This window comes from Acanthopagrus latus, chromosome 20 (assembly GCF_904848185.1).
Source record: "Acanthopagrus latus isolate v.2019 chromosome 20, fAcaLat1.1, whole genome shotgun sequence".
Taxonomy (NCBI): domain Eukaryota; kingdom Metazoa; phylum Chordata; class Actinopteri; order Spariformes; family Sparidae; genus Acanthopagrus; species Acanthopagrus latus.
Genome location: NC_051058.1, coordinates 24,031,822 through 24,049,321, shown reverse-complemented (window position 1 = coordinate 24,049,321; position 17,500 = coordinate 24,031,822). Strand labels below are relative to the sequence as shown.

The 17,500-nt window shown below is 44.7% G+C and overlaps 1 protein-coding gene across 4 annotated transcripts in view; it reads right to left on the bottom strand.

The window, feature by feature from the left end:
- LOC119010042 (transcription factor COE3-like) overlaps positions 1–17,500 on the bottom strand; it is a 48,692-nt gene that overhangs the window by 6,273 nt on the left and 24,919 nt on the right. The window contains exons 7-14 of one of the 4 annotated variants that reach the window (XM_037081891.1): positions 16,787–16,868; positions 15,070–15,187; positions 12,282–12,415; positions 12,071–12,197; positions 6,965–7,053; positions 2,168–2,233; positions 598–760; positions 56–259 (exon numbers count right to left, since the gene is read on the bottom strand). In XM_037081891.1, the coding sequence (XP_036937786.1) occupies positions 56–259; positions 598–760; positions 2,168–2,233; positions 6,965–7,053; positions 12,071–12,197; positions 12,282–12,415; positions 15,070–15,187; positions 16,787–16,868 (983 nt within the window). The remainder of the gene's footprint in view (positions 1–55; positions 260–597; positions 761–2,167; positions 2,234–6,964; positions 7,054–12,070; positions 12,198–12,281; positions 12,416–15,069; positions 15,188–16,786; positions 16,869–17,500) is intronic. The other 3 variants (XM_037081893.1, XM_037081892.1, XM_037081894.1) reach the window with 3 other exon arrangements.

Genomic DNA, 17,500 nt, shown 5'->3' with positions numbered 1-17,500 from the left:
GTGGTAGTGTGGAAGTGGTGCTGTGGTAGTGTGGAAGTGGTGCTGTGGTATTTACCTTGATACTTACTGCCGTAGGGAGAGTTGGCAGACGAGCCGTTGAGGAAACCGGGTGATGTTGCCACTCCGAGGTTTGGCATGCCGGTGTTGCCGTAGCCATTCATGCTGTTGCTGACGGTGTTGCCGTAGTTACTCTGTTGAGGGGTGGAGCTTGGTGCGTATCCCCGTGGCGACACGCTGCTGGTGTTACGACTGTAACCAACTGTGAGAGGATGACATCACAGGTTTAGAGACACTGCAGGAACCTGCTGCTCAGCAGTGACTGATACAGGACTGGACTGAACCAGACTCCTTTAACAAATGTGTCAGTGTAGTTGTTGAGTTGGAGACACTTTATAAACTCTGTGAAACTCTGTCTCTGACTCATTCTGCATTATTTGGACCTTCTTGTTAATTCAGCAAATGTTTTACATGAACTTCTTTCTCACTTCTGTCTTCTCTCTGGTGTCAGTGGTAATAAAATATACTGTTAAAGTTGTGTGACCATCTCCATATTAGTCCCTCCGCAGTACTGCAGTACTGCAGTACTTGTACTTGTACCTTGCGTAGTGTCGGAGACATTGACGGCCAGCTGTCCGCTAAAGGAGTTGACTCCCATCATGCCGTGGGAGGCAGTGTTGCCTAGCGATGGGATCTGGTTGTGGTTCCTGGGAACGCTGTAGAGAGCTTCAGCGATGTCGGCCGCTCGCTTCAGGATGATCTCCTGCAGGGAGGAAGAAGTTCAGTCTCTGAGGTTTCTGGTTCTTCATATAGACATTTGGGTAAGTCTTTCTTTTACAGTCCCCTAATTTCCAGGAATTTACCTGGTAAATTCATGGTAACACAAAAGGGTTACTAGTTAATTACCAATGGTAACAAGAAAGTAAATAATAAATAAATAAAATAAATAAAAAATTTAAAAAAAAAAAAAAAATTAAACTATGGCCAAAATACTGGGTATATACTATACTATACTATACTATACGGTAAATTATAGTGTGTTATTAGGTAATTACTGCTGGTAATAAGCAGGTCGCCACAGTCCCCTAATTACTAGCTATTTACCCAGTAAATATAGGTAACAAAATATATACTAGATATTGTATTTACTTTCTTATTACCATTGGTAATTACCTAGTAACACTTTTGTGTTACCATGAATTTACCAGGTAAATACCTGATAATCAGGGGACTGTAAAAGAAAGGCTTACCAACATTTGTTTCTCAATCATTCCTGAACCAGCTCTGAAACATACAATGTTATTACTTTATATATTTTGTTTGTATATAAATGTTTTTATGTTTAAGTACTTTAAAATGTAGAGTGGTCGAGTAAAAGTATTTAGTTTTATTCTCTCAGTAATATTTGATTCTCTCATTTTATTCTGTGATCACATTAAAAACATGTTGAGCTTGTTTCACACACACACACGCACACACAGTGTTATTATTATTACTACAGTTGCATTTACATGCATTTACCTCTGTTCTCTGTTCAAGGTTACTCTTTCACTTCACTAAACCTGTGTGTTACTGTGTGTGTGTGTGTGTGTGTGTGTGTGTGTGTGTGTTACTGTGTGTGTGTGTGTGTGTGTGTGTGTTACTATGTGTGTGCGTGTGCGTGTGTGTTTGGGGTGATTAACTCGCAGGTTGAGAAGCGTGTCGGGGACGATGGAGTGAATATAAAGTGTTTCGGTGTTTCAGGAGGTTCTGAGTCATAAACCCGGAGGAGGAGGGACGTCCTGCTCGCTGAGCATCATGGGAAAATTTCTTTACAAGAATATAAACAATGGCTGCTCGTCTCTACGTGACTGAAACCTCCCAGCTGAGTGAACTCAACCTTTTTATATTAAAGTCAGTGAAGCGCTGAACTCTGACCTGGATCAGACGGAGCCCGGATCAATGACATCATCAATAAAATCACATTCATCGATTCATAATGTTCATCTGGGTTCTTTAGTGAATGAATCTTAAAGGTGAGGGTTAGTAGACAGACCTGCTCAGAGAGGACGTGTCTTTATGTTTCACTCATGAATTGTTTAAACAGCCAGAACTAAGAAGCAGACTGAACCTACCAGAGTCCAACTGTAAACAAGTTACTGTCTCACATGTGTAGTGGAGCAAACGTTACCTGGTTGTTGTGAGGCATCCCGTAGAGCGCCTCCACCAGGTCAGCTGCCCGCTTCAACAGCACCTCCTGACACACAGACAGGAAACATAAACCATGAAGAAGAAGAACAAACAGACTGACTCTACATCGTTGTCTCCTTCTTGTAAATTCAGCAAATGTTCAACATGAACTTCTTTCTGTCTTTGAGTAGAAACATGGAGTCTGTCACAGTGATGGATGAGCAGGAAGTGACATCACAGGTCACTCAGACATTAACGGAAGAGTTTCTTTGTGTGATCTGATGGAGCCGGTACTATTAAACTTCACACACACACACACACATGCACGCACGCACGCACAACATGCACACACACACACACACACACACACACACACACACACACACACACACACACACACACACACGCACACACACACACACAGCCTCCCTAACACTGAGCTACCTCACTTCAATGAGCACTCTGTGTTAACATTCTGCCAACAGACAGCTCTGGGTGTGTGTGTGTGTGTGTGTGTGTGTGTGTGTGTGTGTGTGTGTGTGTGTGTTACAGACACAAGGCACACAAACGAGTCCTCATGAAGAAAATTGTTACATTTTCTTGTGAAGACTTGATTTAAGGTGAGTGTTTGGTTAAATGAATGTCCTCTGAAGTGATGAAAGCATGACTGTGTGTGTGTGTGTGCGTGTGTGTGCGTGTGTGCATGTGTGTGTGCGTGTGTGTGTCTAATCAGGCAGCAGAACAGAACAATGCCTCGTTGAGTCTTTATCTTAATTAAACACACACTCAGTTAATCTGCTGCTTTTCATTACAAACTTCTTCAGGAGGGTTTTCAATTAACCCCGCCCCCTCAGTCCTCCATCACCCTGCTGCACCCATCACTCCTCCATTACTCCTCCTCTATCACTCCTCCATCACTCCTCCACCATCACTCCTCCACCATCACTCCTCCATCACTCCTCCACCATCACTCCTCCATCACTCCTCCTCCATCACTCCTCCTCCATCACTCCTCCATCACTCCTCCTCCATTACTCCTCCACCATCACTCCTCCATCACTCCTCCTCCATCACTCTTCCTCCATCACTCCTCATTACTCCTCCTCCATCACTCCTCCTCCATCACTCCTCCACCAATCCTCCTCCATCGCTCCTCCACCATCACTCCTCCATCACTCCTCCTCCATTACTCCTCCACCATCACTCCTCCATCACTCCTCCTCCATCACTCTTCCTCCATCACTCCTCATTACTCCTCCTCCATCACTCCTCCTCCATCACTCCTCCACCAATCCTCCTCCATCACTCCTCCACCATCACTCATCCTCCATCACTCCTCCATCACTCCTCCACCATCACTCTTCCTCCATCACTCCTCATTACTCCTCCACCATCACTCCTCCACCACTCCTCCTCCATCACTCCTCCACCATCACTCCTCCATCACTCCTCCACATCACTCTTCCTCCATCACTCCTCATTACTCCTCCTCATCACTCCTCCTCCATCACTCCTCCTCCATCACTCCTCCACCATCGCTCCTCCACCACTCCTCCTCCATCACTCCTCCATCACTCCTCCATTACTCCTCCACCATCACTCCTCCATCTCTCCTCCACCATCACTCCTCCTCTCATCTTTCCTTCCATCTTTCTCTTCTGACCTCTTTTCTTTACATTTCTTCACATCACAGGACAAATAACATTCACTGACCTCTTGAACACAATGACCGTCACTATTAGACTGATCACACACTCACACACACACAGACACACACGCGCACACACACACACACACACACAGATACACACTCACGCTGAGAGGAAGTCATCTCTGTGAAGTAGCGTTCAGCCTCCGATCGTCTTTAATCTGCTCGTTTATGCAGAGCGACGTTCAAGTGTGTCACAGCATGAGAGCTTTATTCACACACACACACACACACACACACACACACACACACACACACACACACTGTGTTTATAGTGACAAATGAAGCCTTATTATTACAAGTGTTTCATTGTTACACAGTGAGATGACAAGCACCTCTCTCTCCCACACACACACATTAACAAGGTTACCGCGGCGATAGAGCTGGAGGTTGGGATGTCATCGCTGAGGAGGAAACCAATTATTCTTTTAAGCCCTGACACACACACATGCACACACACACACACTGATCCTTCAGATTCATTGTTTCAGCCTCAGCAGCAGGAAATGAACCTTATTAACGCGACATCATGAATAATTACAATCACAAGAAAACAATCTTGCTACATAAAAGTGTGTGTGTGTGTGTGTGTGTGTGTGTGTGTGTGTGTGTGTGTGTGTTATCTCCACAAGCTAGCAAGCAAGCTAATGTTTGATAACATTAGCAATCTCAAAATACCTCGATACATTTGTGTTGTTTTGCAGTGATGTGAGCTTCGACTTCACTCTGTGTGGTGGACCACGTCAGTCATGAACGTCACGTCCGGAGGACTTTGTTGAAATTGTCCTGACATCTTTACACAGAAACCAGAGACGCTCTCATTGTTTAAGTTTCTAATGTGTTTCAAGCTGGACAATTCTTTAAAAACAGGAGAAGATTTTTAAAATCGACATTCGAGTGACTTGAATCTGTCGAGCAGATTCAAAGTGTTGACAGGATATATTGAGCCTTCAAACAACAGTCATGACTTCACAGTCATGGAGAAACTGTCCTGCAGAGGCTGCAGCCACGTTTGATCCAACCCCCAATTTCCACCAGATACGTGTCCGCTGCGTCACGTCTCCACCACGCCAGCAGAGCTGATGGATTACTTTAGTCTCTGTGTTCTCTTCCAGCAGGTCCGCTGCGTATCTCCGTCCAGCTCCGGCAGTCCAGAACCCTCCGGAACAGATACGCAGGACTTCTATTTCTGGTGGATGCCGGAGCACGACGCAGCAGTTCAGCTGAATTTAGCACCGAGCAGACAGGAAATCACGCACCGAAACAACATTATAACATCCGGTTACTTTTCAAAATAAAACACTGTGTTGACACCAGCACACACATGTCAAAACAGAGACAAACACAAGCTCTTCTGCTGATCCTTCGGTCGGGAACACTTCCTGCTGTTGTTTTTATAACAGATCTATAACTGCAGTGATCATGTGATTATTGCAGGAACTCCTCGGCCTCGCGACACCAGCTGTCCAACATACTGCGGCGTGGCAGACTCAAAACTCAACCGGTGGGGGTTGTCGGATGGCGGAGCAAAACTGGATCGGAGCAGTAATGCACTGGACACGTATCCAGTGGAAATTCGGGGGAAGCCCATCGTCTGTTTTGTTTGTGTGCCCCCTGGTGGTGTGGAGGATACTGCAGCAGATGGCTCTCAAGGTCGCCTTGTGTTGTGCTTGTAGCTCACGTGATTTCTGTGGAGGACCACGACATGACATCTTGCTAAATAAATGGAAGGCTAATAAATGTTAAGCTTAACGCCAGCCCAGAGATGACATCATCGACAAAGGCGCTGCAGTGGCCAATCAGATTCAGCCACATTCTTTTCTCCGAGCAGCATCGTATCAGAGTGGCTGGATAGTCGTCTCACTTCTGGTTTCAGATAAAGAAAAATGCGTCCTGATTTCTGTTGGACGGAAACACACGTCTCTACGGAAACAGCAACAACACACAAGTTATTTCTGTTTATAAATCTGATAAGAGACATACTGATAATGTGTGTGTGTGTGTGTGTATGTGTGTACGTGCGCGTGTGTGTGTGTCTGTGCCAATCTCCTTTCTTGCCACATGGCTGCACTCACTGATTACCTGATTTGACTGTTTCTACCTCCCTGTTTGCGAATGGGCTTTACACACACACACACTCGCACACTGGCTTACCTTTTATTCAATCATCTCTTGTCTTTGTGTGGGTGTTTGTTGAATTTAATGCTCTTTTGTGTGTGTGTGTGTGTGTGTGTGTGTGTGTGTGTGTGTGTGTTAGCTAACAGTGATGAATGTCGTGTTGGTTCATTTACATAGAAACAACTTTAACACCTACATCTCAGTGGCTGCGTGACATGACATCACAGCGCAGCTCTGTGATTGGCCGATCTGAGTGTCACTCATGTTGCCTCTGGAGGCGGGACGAGTCTAAATCCTGAAAGCAGATGTGATGTTTGAGTGATCAGCTGAACGTCAGAGGTTTCAGGATGTTTCTACGCTCTGCAGTCGCTCAGCTGCACGTTGAGCACAAGGCATCGTGGGTAATTGAATAAAACCATTACAGATGAATTATTAAAGACGTGGTTTTCATTATGGAACATGTCAGTTCACATCACAGCAGCCGCAGACAGAATATTTGTTGTTGTATTGATTATCTTGATTATGTTTTAGTAAAATGATCCAGTGACTCACAAACAGAAAGTAAAGCTCAGACGTGATGTCTCTGACCTCAGGCTCGGATCATACGAAGGACAAATGGGCCAACAGAACTTCTGATCAGTTGACTATTTACAACATGTTGAAGATTCTTCCAACTTGTGTTCACCCGGCAACATATCAAATATTGATTGAGTATTGATTTAGGAACAAATCAAGAGAGAAATGTTCAGTGCTTCTGTACACACACACACACACACACTCAGTAACCCAGTAGATAAACAGTAGAATCAGTAGATGCAGCTGATGATTATCAGACTGAGAGCAGCCGACCAGAACACAGACTGATGGAAAAAACACCAACAATCAGAGACTGTTTGTTTGTCTCAGTGTGTGTGTGTGTGTGTGTGTGTGTGTGTGTGTGCGCGTGTGTGTGTGTGTGTGTGTGTGTGGTACCTTGGGCAGTCTCTCTGGGTCTCCAGGGTGACGAGGAATGACCTTCTGTAACCTCTGGAAGCCGTAGTCTATAGTGGGCTCATTTAATGCTGAGGACGACAAATCACACATTTATTATAGCCTAACTTATCATATTATCACATTCATTGATTTATGAAACTCTCCCTGTAGATCACTGATCGTTCCATCACATCTTTAATAAAAACTCACTGGCTTAAATTATATTAAGGCTTAAAGTTGATTTGGGGCGTGGCCTCTTTGAGTGACAGCTAGCTGTGAGCTTCACCTCTCGGTTGTTTTTGGGGACAATTTTTAATAAACATCTGACACATCTGTCTGTCTGCAGGATTCACAGACGGGAGGGGAGGGACAGACACTGGTGTGGTCACACTTTATTTCAGAGTACACTATTAACATGTAATAACATATCATTTTTGTCATATGATTAGTCAGGATGTAACTGTTTTTATTTCTAGGCTTTGCCTGATTGAATAAAGATACTGAGCTTATAACAGTCTGTGTTTACTGTCTACAGAAGTCTGTACCATTTCTACTGTTTGTTTAATGTGACCAGCAGTAATCTGATGACAGAGTTGCCGGTGTTTTGGATCAACAAGTTCATCTGGAGCAGTTAATCAGCAGACGGCAGCTGGAGCCGGAGCTGCTGGAGCCGGAGCTGCTGGAGGAATAAACACCAGAGTGGAAGAGGATTTTCTTCAGTCTCACTCCTCAATCCACCATGATGTCATTTTTTATTTGACTGCTGATTGGAGGGAAAAGTTCTTTACCTCATGAGCATACAGAGAAGAGATGAGGAAAGAGAAAGGAGAACAGAGAGAAACTGTGTGTGTGTGTGTGTGTGTGTGTGTGTGTGTGTGTGTGTGTGTTTGTGTGTGTGTTCAGTCCTTGAAGGCTCACAGGGCGTAACAAGCAGCAGTTATAAGAGTGTGTTAGCTCTTCAGGATGTCTGTGTTATCAGTGGCTGTGTGTGTGTGTGTGTGTGTGTGTGTGTGTGTGTGTGTGTACATTGTAGTTATACTGTAGTTATACTGTAGCTTTACTGTAGTTTTACTGTAGTTCTGTTGTAGTTATACTGTAGCTTTACTGTAGTTACGAGCTGTCTGTCACTAAGGTCTTTGTCATTTTAACATTTTATCAATTAATGTATTGATTATTAATGTCACATATCTTTACTGTAGTTTTACTGTAGTTATGTTGTAGTTTTACTGTAGTTCTGTTGTAGTTATACTGTAGCTTTACTGTAGTTATTTGTAGTTATACTGTAGTTTTACTGTAGTTATTTGTAGTTATACTGTAGCTTTACTGTAGTTCTGTTGTTGTTATGTTGTAGTTTTACTGTAGTTTTGTTGTAGTTATACTGTAGCTTTACTTTAGTTTTACTGTAGTTATGTTGTAGTTTTACTGTAGTTTTGTTGTAGTTATACTTAAGTTACACTGTAGTTATGTTGTAGTTATACTGTAGTTATACTGTAGCTTTACTGTAGTTCTGTTGTTGTTATGTTGTAGTTTTACTGTAGTTTTGTTGTAGTTATACTGTAGCTTTACTTTAGTTTTACTGTAGTTATGTTGTAGTTTTACTGTAGTTTTGTTGTAGTTATACTTAAGTTACACTGTAGTTATGTTGTAGTTATACTGTAGTCATACTGTAGCTTTACTGTAGTTTTACTGTAGTTCTGTTGTAGTTATACTGTAATTATAATGTAGCTATACTGTAGCTTTCCTGTAGTCATGTTGTGGGTATGTTGTAGTTATACTGTAGTAATACTGTAACTTTACTGTAGCTTTAGTGTAGTTCTGTTGTAGTTATACTGTAGTTATACTGTAACTTTACTGTAGTTTTAGTGTAGTTCTGTTGTAGTTATACTGTAGCTTTACTGTAGTTACGAGCTGTCTGTCTGTGGCTGTGTGTGTGTGTGTGTGTGTGTGTGTGTGTGTGTGTGTGTACATTGTAGTTATACTGTAGTTATACTGTAGCTTTACTGTAGTTTTACTGTAGTTCTGTTGTAGTTATACTGTAGCTTTACTGTAGTTACGAGCTGTCTGTCACTAAGGTCTTTGTCATTTTAACATTTTATCAATTAATGTATTGATTATTAATGTCACATATCTTTACTGTAGTTTTACTGTAGTTATGTTGTAGTTTTACTGTAGTTCTGTTGTAGTTATACTGTAGCTTTACTGTAGTTATTTGTAGTTATACTGTAGTTTTACTGTAGTTATTTGTAGTTATACTGTAGCTTTACTGTAGTTCTGTTGTTGTTATGTTGTAGTTTTACTGTAGTTTTGTTGTAGTTATACTGTAGCTTTACTTTAGTTTTACTGTAGTTATGTTGTAGTTTTACTGTAGTTTTGTTGTAGTTATACTTAAGTTACACTGTAGTTATGTTGTAGTTATACTGTAGTTATACTGTAGCTTTACTGTAGTTCTGTTGTTGTTATGTTGTAGTTTTACTGTAGTTTTGTTGTAGTTATACTGTAGCTTTACTTTAGTTTTACTGTAGTTATGTTGTAGTTTTACTGTAGTTTTGTTGTAGTTATACTTAAGTTACACTGTAGTTATGTTGTAGTTATACTGTAGTCATACTGTAGCTTTACTGTAGTTTTACTGTAGTTCTGTTGTAGTTATACTGTAATTATAATGTAGCTATACTGTAGCTTTCCTGTAGTCATGTTGTGGGTATGTTGTAGTTATACTGTAGTAATACTGTAACTTTACTGTAGCTTTAGTGTAGTTCTGTTGTAGTTATACTGTAGTTATACTGTAACTTTACTGTAGTTTTAGTGTAGTTCTGTTGTAGTTATACTGTAGTGATACTGTAGCTTTACTGTAGTTTTACTGTAGTTACGAGCTGTCTGTCACTAAGGTCTTTGTCTGATTGGTTAATTGGCTGTGATGAAGCTCCAGTGGAGCAGCAGACTGTGTAATGATCCGATCAATAAGCAGTTGAACTGACAGCTCATGGTTCAGGGTGGTTGATAAAGATGTGATCACTGAGTATTGATCTGATGGGACACCGATCATAGTGAACTGTCACCAGACTCCTGACACTTCTGTTGGTATTTCAGATGTGATCGGTGTTGATTGAACTGACGTGACTTTGAATTTTTTAAACTTATCTCTGACATGTCTAACAAGAACAAGAACTATGAGTTTAATTCACTTTCATTCTAGTTTGTCTTCATGTTGTTATTTAGTGTATATTCAAGAGTAGTTGACTTCATGGAGGTGGAAGGTTTGATAAAGTCAGACTGAATGTTTCTTTATTTGCTTAAGTTTAATTTGTCTCTTGTCTCATTGTGTCCTGACGATCTGGATCAGTTCAGACTCAACAGTGTGTGTGAGGAAATGAAAATCTGTGCTTGGGTCAGACAGAAGGCGTTGGAGCGATCAATACTCCGCGATCAATACTCATTGAAATTTCATGGAGCTGTCTGTCTGCATGACGACTCGTATCAACACATTGTATCATAGAAACAGCTCGCTGTGTGATGTCACTGTGATGTGTTCAAGTGTAGTAGTACAGATCAGCGCTGATTGGTTGCTGACTCTGACAGAGTGGAAAGTTACTAAGTAAGTAGATTTACTGAAGATGCACTGGGAGCTTTGAGGTACTTGTACTCAAAGTACTTCTGTGCTGCCGCTTCCTGCTGGAAGATTTTACAGACTGTGTTACACTTTAATATGCCCTACAGGAAGCAGAGCAGGTTCCACCTGCTGGAACATTTCACAATAGTACATGTGGAATAATAAAAAGACAACTTTCATTATTGGTTATGTAAATATATTTTGATGATGATGATGCACATGTTTGTAATGTCTCAGTACTCTAAAACTTGTAGTACTTTTATTTCACCTTCTGTTTATGGAAGTCGTGGTGCAAAGCATGCTGGGAACTGGGTGGTTCAAGTCATGGTGAGCAGGACGAAGCTGCTCTGAACCACTGAGGTGCGAAAGCAGCTGCTGTATGAATCTGAAGGTCATGTGACTGATGACATCACACTCACACGTACAGAAGAGTGTGTGTGTGTGTGTGTGTGTGTGTGTGTGTGTGTGTGTGTGTGTGTGTGTGTTTGTGTGTGTGTGTGTGTGTTCAAAGGTCGTTAACATGAAGGTTCGGTCTGGTTTGAGGGTTAATGGGATTTAAATGTGTGTAATTACTCTGATGGCAGTGTGAAATGAAACACCTCCACTGATCTGCTGCAGGAAGGAAACCAAGACAAATAAAGACACAGAGAGGAGGGGGGACAGACAGAGAGGACAGGGTGAGGGGGGACAGACAGAGAGGACAGGGTGAGGGGGGACAGACAGAGAGGACAGGGTGAGGGGAGGACAGACAGAGGACAGGGTGAGGGGAGGACAGACAGAGAGGACAGGGTGAGGGGAGGACAGACAGAGAGGACAGGGTGAGGGGGGACAGACAGAGAGGACAGGGTGAGGGGGGACAGACCCAGAGGACAGGGTGAGGGGAGGACAGACAGAGGACAGGGTGAGGGGAGGACAGACAGAGAGGACAGGGTGAGGGGAGGACAGACAGAGAAGACAGGGTGAGGGGGGACAGACAGAGAGGACAGGGTGAGGGGGGACAGACAGAGAGGACAGGGTGAGGGGAGGACAGACAGAGGCCAAGGTGAGGGGAGGACAGACAGAGAGGACAGGGTGAGGGGGGACAGACAGAGAGGACAGGGTGAGGGGAGGACAGACAGAGGACAGGGTGAGGGGAGGACAGACAGAGAGGACAGGGTGAGGGGAGGACAGACAGAGAGGACAGGGTGAGGGGGGACAGACAGAGAGGACAGGGTGAGGGGAGGACAGACAGAGAGGACAGGGTGAGGGGGGACAGACAGAGAGGACAGGGTGAGGGGAGGACAGACAGAGAGGACGGGGTGAGGGGGGACCGCCAGAGAGGACAGGGTGAGGGGGGACAGACAGAGAGGACAGGGTGAGGGGAGGACAGACAGAGGACAGGGTGAGGGGAGGACAGACAGAGGACAGGGTGAGGGGAGGACAGACAGAGAGGACAGTGTGAAGGGGACGTCCCCCTAACATTTCAGAATCTGACCAGGTGTTCTGTGATTGGCTGTTACCTGTGTAAACGAAACGTCCCGGCGCTCCTTTACAGAACTGTTTGGACTTGTAGGACAGCGTGACCTCGACGACCCCGGGGATGTGACGGGGAGGAGTCTGGACCCGGATAGCATGAGGGGTGATCAGCTGCACACAGACAGACACATGACTGTGGTGATAACAGGCCGGGTGGCTGTATTGATTACTGGTTAGCAATCAGCTGTGTGTTACCTCACTCCACACCAGCATGGTGCCGAAGACGACCTGCAGGCCATCAAAGAAGTTGTCTCCAATCAGGATGACGGTCGCTCCGCCTGTCGTCCAGCCCTCACTGGGACTGATGGCTTTGATACAGGGAGTGGCTGCTGGACGAGAGAGAGACAGACAGACAGACAGACAGACAGAGAGAGAGAGAGAGAGACAGGTAAATGTCAGCGTCTCGTTACCTGAGGCTTGTTAAAGCTCACCTTGGTGAACCAGGATAATTGTGTCCTGTCTTTGTCATCTGTGTTTCTGATCAACACACAGCTCTGCGTCCTTCAGAAGCTGCGTCAGCGTTGATAAATAAGACAGTCGAGCCTTCGGAGGACTTCCTGGTTGCGTCACCAGATGTTCCCGCCCTTACCCCTTCCACAGTAAAGTTATCATAATTGTCATTATTAGCTAGTTAACAGTTAGCTTGATGTTGCCATTTTCTTTCTTCTTATTTGGGACTGAGCAACGGCGCACAAATAATTTTTGGATATGTTAGACCGCAAAGGATCTTAGTGGTGCGTCCTCTAAAAACAGGGAAAAGTGGGAGGAGCCTCGGAATGGGACAGCCCTCATGTGGCATAATGATGTAACTGGCCTTCAAATGCTCCTCCGAAGGATGCAGACGCTGAATTGAGACAAAGCAAATCAGTCTTTACATTTTGTTGCGGGGGTCCCTCAATCAAAACAGCGTGGACAGATGCAGTTTGATGATGTCATGAAGCAGCGTGGGATCATGGGAGTTGTTGTTTCACTGTTAAACAGTCTATCACCACGTTTATCCTCTGACCTCTTCAAGGGTCCAGACCCACAGAGTGAGAAACACTTCAACGCTACTGCAGAACGACTGAAGGTCACACACACACACACACACTGATACACACTCAGAATGTGATTTAATTGGGTCGTGGCTTTTATCCGCTTTAGCTTAGGTCACACACACACACACACACACACACACACACACACACACACACACACGGCTGGTAATGACTACTTTCTCGCTCTTCTTTCGAGTGCAGCTGCAGATTAATTATAAAGTGAAATGAAAGCACAGAGTGTGTGCATGTGTGCATGTGTGTGTGTGGGGGGGGGGGGAGAGAGTGCAGCTAATCTCATCACTGAAGACTTCAGATGACATTACAGCACCTGACCTCCATTCTGTTCTATTACAGGCTGTTGTATCAGAATCACACAGACAGGTGAGTCTGGACCCACCTGTCCTGGCTCTGGACCCACCTGTCCTGACTCTTGACCCACCTGTCCTGGCTCTGGACCCACCTGTCCTGGCTCTGGACCCACCTGTCCTGACTCTTGACCCACCTGTCCTGGCTCTGGACCCACCTGTCCTGGCTCTGGACCCACCTGTCCTGGCTCTGGACCCACCTGTCCTGACTCTGGACCCACCTGTCCTGACTCTTGACCCACCTGTCCTGGCTCTGGACCCACCTGTCCTGGCTCTGGACCCACCTGTCCTGACTCTGGACCCACCTGTCCTGGCTCTGGACCCACCTGTCCTGACTCTGGACCCACCTGTCCTGGCTCTGGACCCACCTGACCCACCTGTCCTGACTCTGGACCCACCTGTCCTGACTCTTGACCCACCTGTCCTGGCTCTGGACCCACTTGACCCACCTGTCCTGACTCTGGACCCACCTGTCCTGACTCTGGACCCACCTGTCCTGCCTCTCATTAGAATTATTTTCAGTTTTCTGCCGTTTTATTTCTGTTGATAATCTCAGTCTCTAATCTGATCTGCTGTCAGTCTGCTGATGGAGTCAGAGTTAATGTGTTGTCATGACACAAGAGACCTGATTGGCTGTCACGCTCAACATAAATCTGAATGGGTATAAAGATGATATAAATTTAAAGACTCAGACTGAAGTTTGGTCACAGGTCATCTGAGTCAGCTGCAGGAATTTATTTTCTAATCTTGAGGCGAACGCTTCGTTAATCTGGTTGACGGACTTTGTTTCTTCTCTCTTCTTCGTGTGAAACATGAAACTGGTTCCAGCAGGTTTCTCTACTTTAACTCCGAGAATCTGCAGCTCTGAGAGAAGCAGGCAGAACCAGTCCGACCCACGGGAGGGGTGGTTTCCATGGTTACCCTCTTTAATTAGGAGGGCAATTAAAGAGGTTGAACGGCCTGCGAAAAGACACACACACACACACACACACACACACATACACACACTGTCCTCTCTGGGGACGGTGAGGCGTCTGGTCTTCCTACCCACAAGCCACTGGGGTGACTTCTGTTCAAAGACCAGATTACACTCCTCTCTGCTGTTCAGGTTCTCTGGTCTGGATGCTTTAAGTCGTAGCAGAAGTCAGCTGACGAGTGCGGCTGTGATCAGTGAGCTGAACTTGGACCTCGACACTGGAGCATCGTCACGTCAGTGAAGTTTCACCATCATCATGATCCAAATGTCCATCACATAATGTTAAAGAAAGGGAGAAACAATTCCGGGATTCGTCCCTTTGTCTGGATATGACAATTAATAGACTCCAATGGAGTCTCTTCTGGACTGAGACCATCCTCCATCAAAGTTTCATGGAAATCTGTTCAGTAGTCTTTGTGTAAACCTGCTGACAAACCAACCAACCGACCAGTACCGACCTGTCAGGAGTGCAGGAGTTTTTCTTCGTGTCTGTGGCTTGTCCTCAAACAATTAACAGTTGTCTTGGATTAATTTTTCCGTCAAGGGTTAAAGTATGAAGTTCCTCAGCATCCCTTATATGGAGGACCTGATATAAAGGTGCGTACCTTCAGACGGGTCCAATCTTCGGGCTCGGCGGCCATGTTTGGAGTTGTTGTGTACGAACATGTTGTCAGAGACAGCGAGAACATGGCCGTCCACGTTCACTGTCGTAGACACCACCACCTGCAGGCACACAGACAACTTCATCAACAACCTTAAGGAAACAGAGCAGTGGATGGTGTCGAAGTGCCCTTGGGCAATATAGTGAACCCCAAACTGCTCCTGATGTGCTGGTCTTGCATGCCAGCCGCCACCATCAGTGTGTGAATGAATGAATTACTGTGAGTCACTTTGGACAAAGGCATCTGAAAAATGCTCTAAATGTAAAGAACAGTTGTCTTTTAGTTTCTGCATTTCTTCTTTTGACAAAAAAATATAAATTTGATGTAATGTATAAAAAACTAAATGAAGGAAATTATTGCAAACCTGAAAATCACTTTAATGATAGTGGACTGCTCAAGACCGGGTGGCTCTGATGTCACACTGACGCGTTTCTGCAGAACAGATGATGGAAACATGCGACCCAGTCGACCTCTGACCCCAGAGACTTTTCAAAGATGTAAAATAATCTTGAAAAGGTTGAACACACTAAAACTGAGTAAAATCCTTTTTAGATATGTGTGAGTGTGCTGTCCCCTGTAGCCCCGCCCCCTGTGATGTCACAGCAGCCACTCAGCTGTGGCCATTCATCATCCCCGGCCGGTTGCCGTGGCGAGGTTGTTGCCGTTGATCCATGTCCACGGAGCAGAAGGTCGTCCTCCCTGTCGCCACGGTGACTAACCAGCACATCATTCACCCTGCTGTCTCCACGACAACCACAGACAAGTCCAGAGGCTTCACCTGACTTCACCTGTCTCCCTCTCTCTCTCTACATGCTTACTGCAGCTCACTCACCCCGTCTCCCTCCCTCCTCCACTGCTGGTTTAACTGGACTGAACATCCTGTCAGCTTGATCGCCCAGTGCAGTGTGGAGAGAGAGAGAGAGAGTGTGTGTGTGTGTGTGTGTGTGTGTGTGTGTGTGTGTGTGTGTGTGTGTGTGTGTGTGTCTGTTTCCACTCGATCTTCTTCTTCTTTGTCTTCTCCTGTTTTTTTTTTGTTATTTTCTTCTTTAACTTTCTTGCTTTTTTTTTTCATTTTCACTACTTTCTCTCTGGTTTTCCTCTCTTCACTTTTCTAAGTTATTACAATTAAACTGTTAATACAAAAAAAGTGTATTCTTCTGTAACTTTTACTGACAAACACTCATTTGGATCAGAATCCAGTTTTGTCCAGCTGGTCTACCTTCAGAACCAGCACCACACATGGTATCTGTTTCCTTCCTGTCAGGACTTACAGAAATCTGTCAACATCGTCTCCATCAGAATGTCCTGAGCAAGCATGCTGTGACCTCAGCAGCTATTTGTTTCACTCTAAACATGAATAATAATCTCAGGATCATATGATAATAATTCAATTTAATATTTCACAAGGTGCTCACACAGACACACACACACAGACACACACACACAGACAGACGGGCAGAGCGACAGTTCCCTGCTGACCTCTAATATTATATCTGCAAAGCAATAAGCCTCAGGCTGCCCTGCTGCAATGCATTGTGGGTACAGCAGGTCCCCTAAGCCAAGTCCTGCCCTTTGGGGAAATGAATTCACTGTGTGTGTGTGTGTGTGTGTGTGTGTGTGTGTGTGTGTGTGTGTGTGTGTGTGTGTGTGTGTGTGTTACCTGGAACCTCCTCATGTCTCGTGGGTTTCCAGCGTTCTTCAGACAGTTCTGGTTACACTTGAGGAAGAACTTGAGGAAGAACCTGCACAGAGAAAAAGACACAAGTGAGTAAAATATTCAGCGAGAGAGAAGTTAGTCACAGCAGCAGTCTGCTTCAGAGTTCTGCTGTGGATCTCCCTCTGTTCCCTTGTTTTATACAATCAGAGCGTTAAAATGACGATGAGCCTGTATGCAGATGATACAGTGCTCTACATGACTTTCTTACAATGTTACGTAGAATTTACTGTTACTTGCAAATAAGACCTTTAAAGGATTTAAAGATCGTTCACTGTCTCGCCAGAATCCACCGAACCACTGACCAAATCAAGATCCGCTGGAGAGGACCTGTTTCAGGACTAACAGACGGACGTATGGCCGATCTGATGTGAGGACACGAGTGGTGGACTCACTGCGAGTGGATGTGAGCTTTGAGGTTAACTCGTCTGAGGCTGCTGTTCTTACTGTAGAGGACAGCAGCATCGATGCTACAGTTGGCATTAATGTCACAACCTTAGCTAACGTTAGCGCAATAAACATGAACATGAGAAATAAAATTACTTTCTTCTGTTTTATTTCTGGCAGATCAGAAGATCCAACAGCCAACCACAGCACCAGGTATCCTGCTTTTATTTTGGTGAATTTTGTTTGTCTGACACACCGTCAGGTGGTCTACAG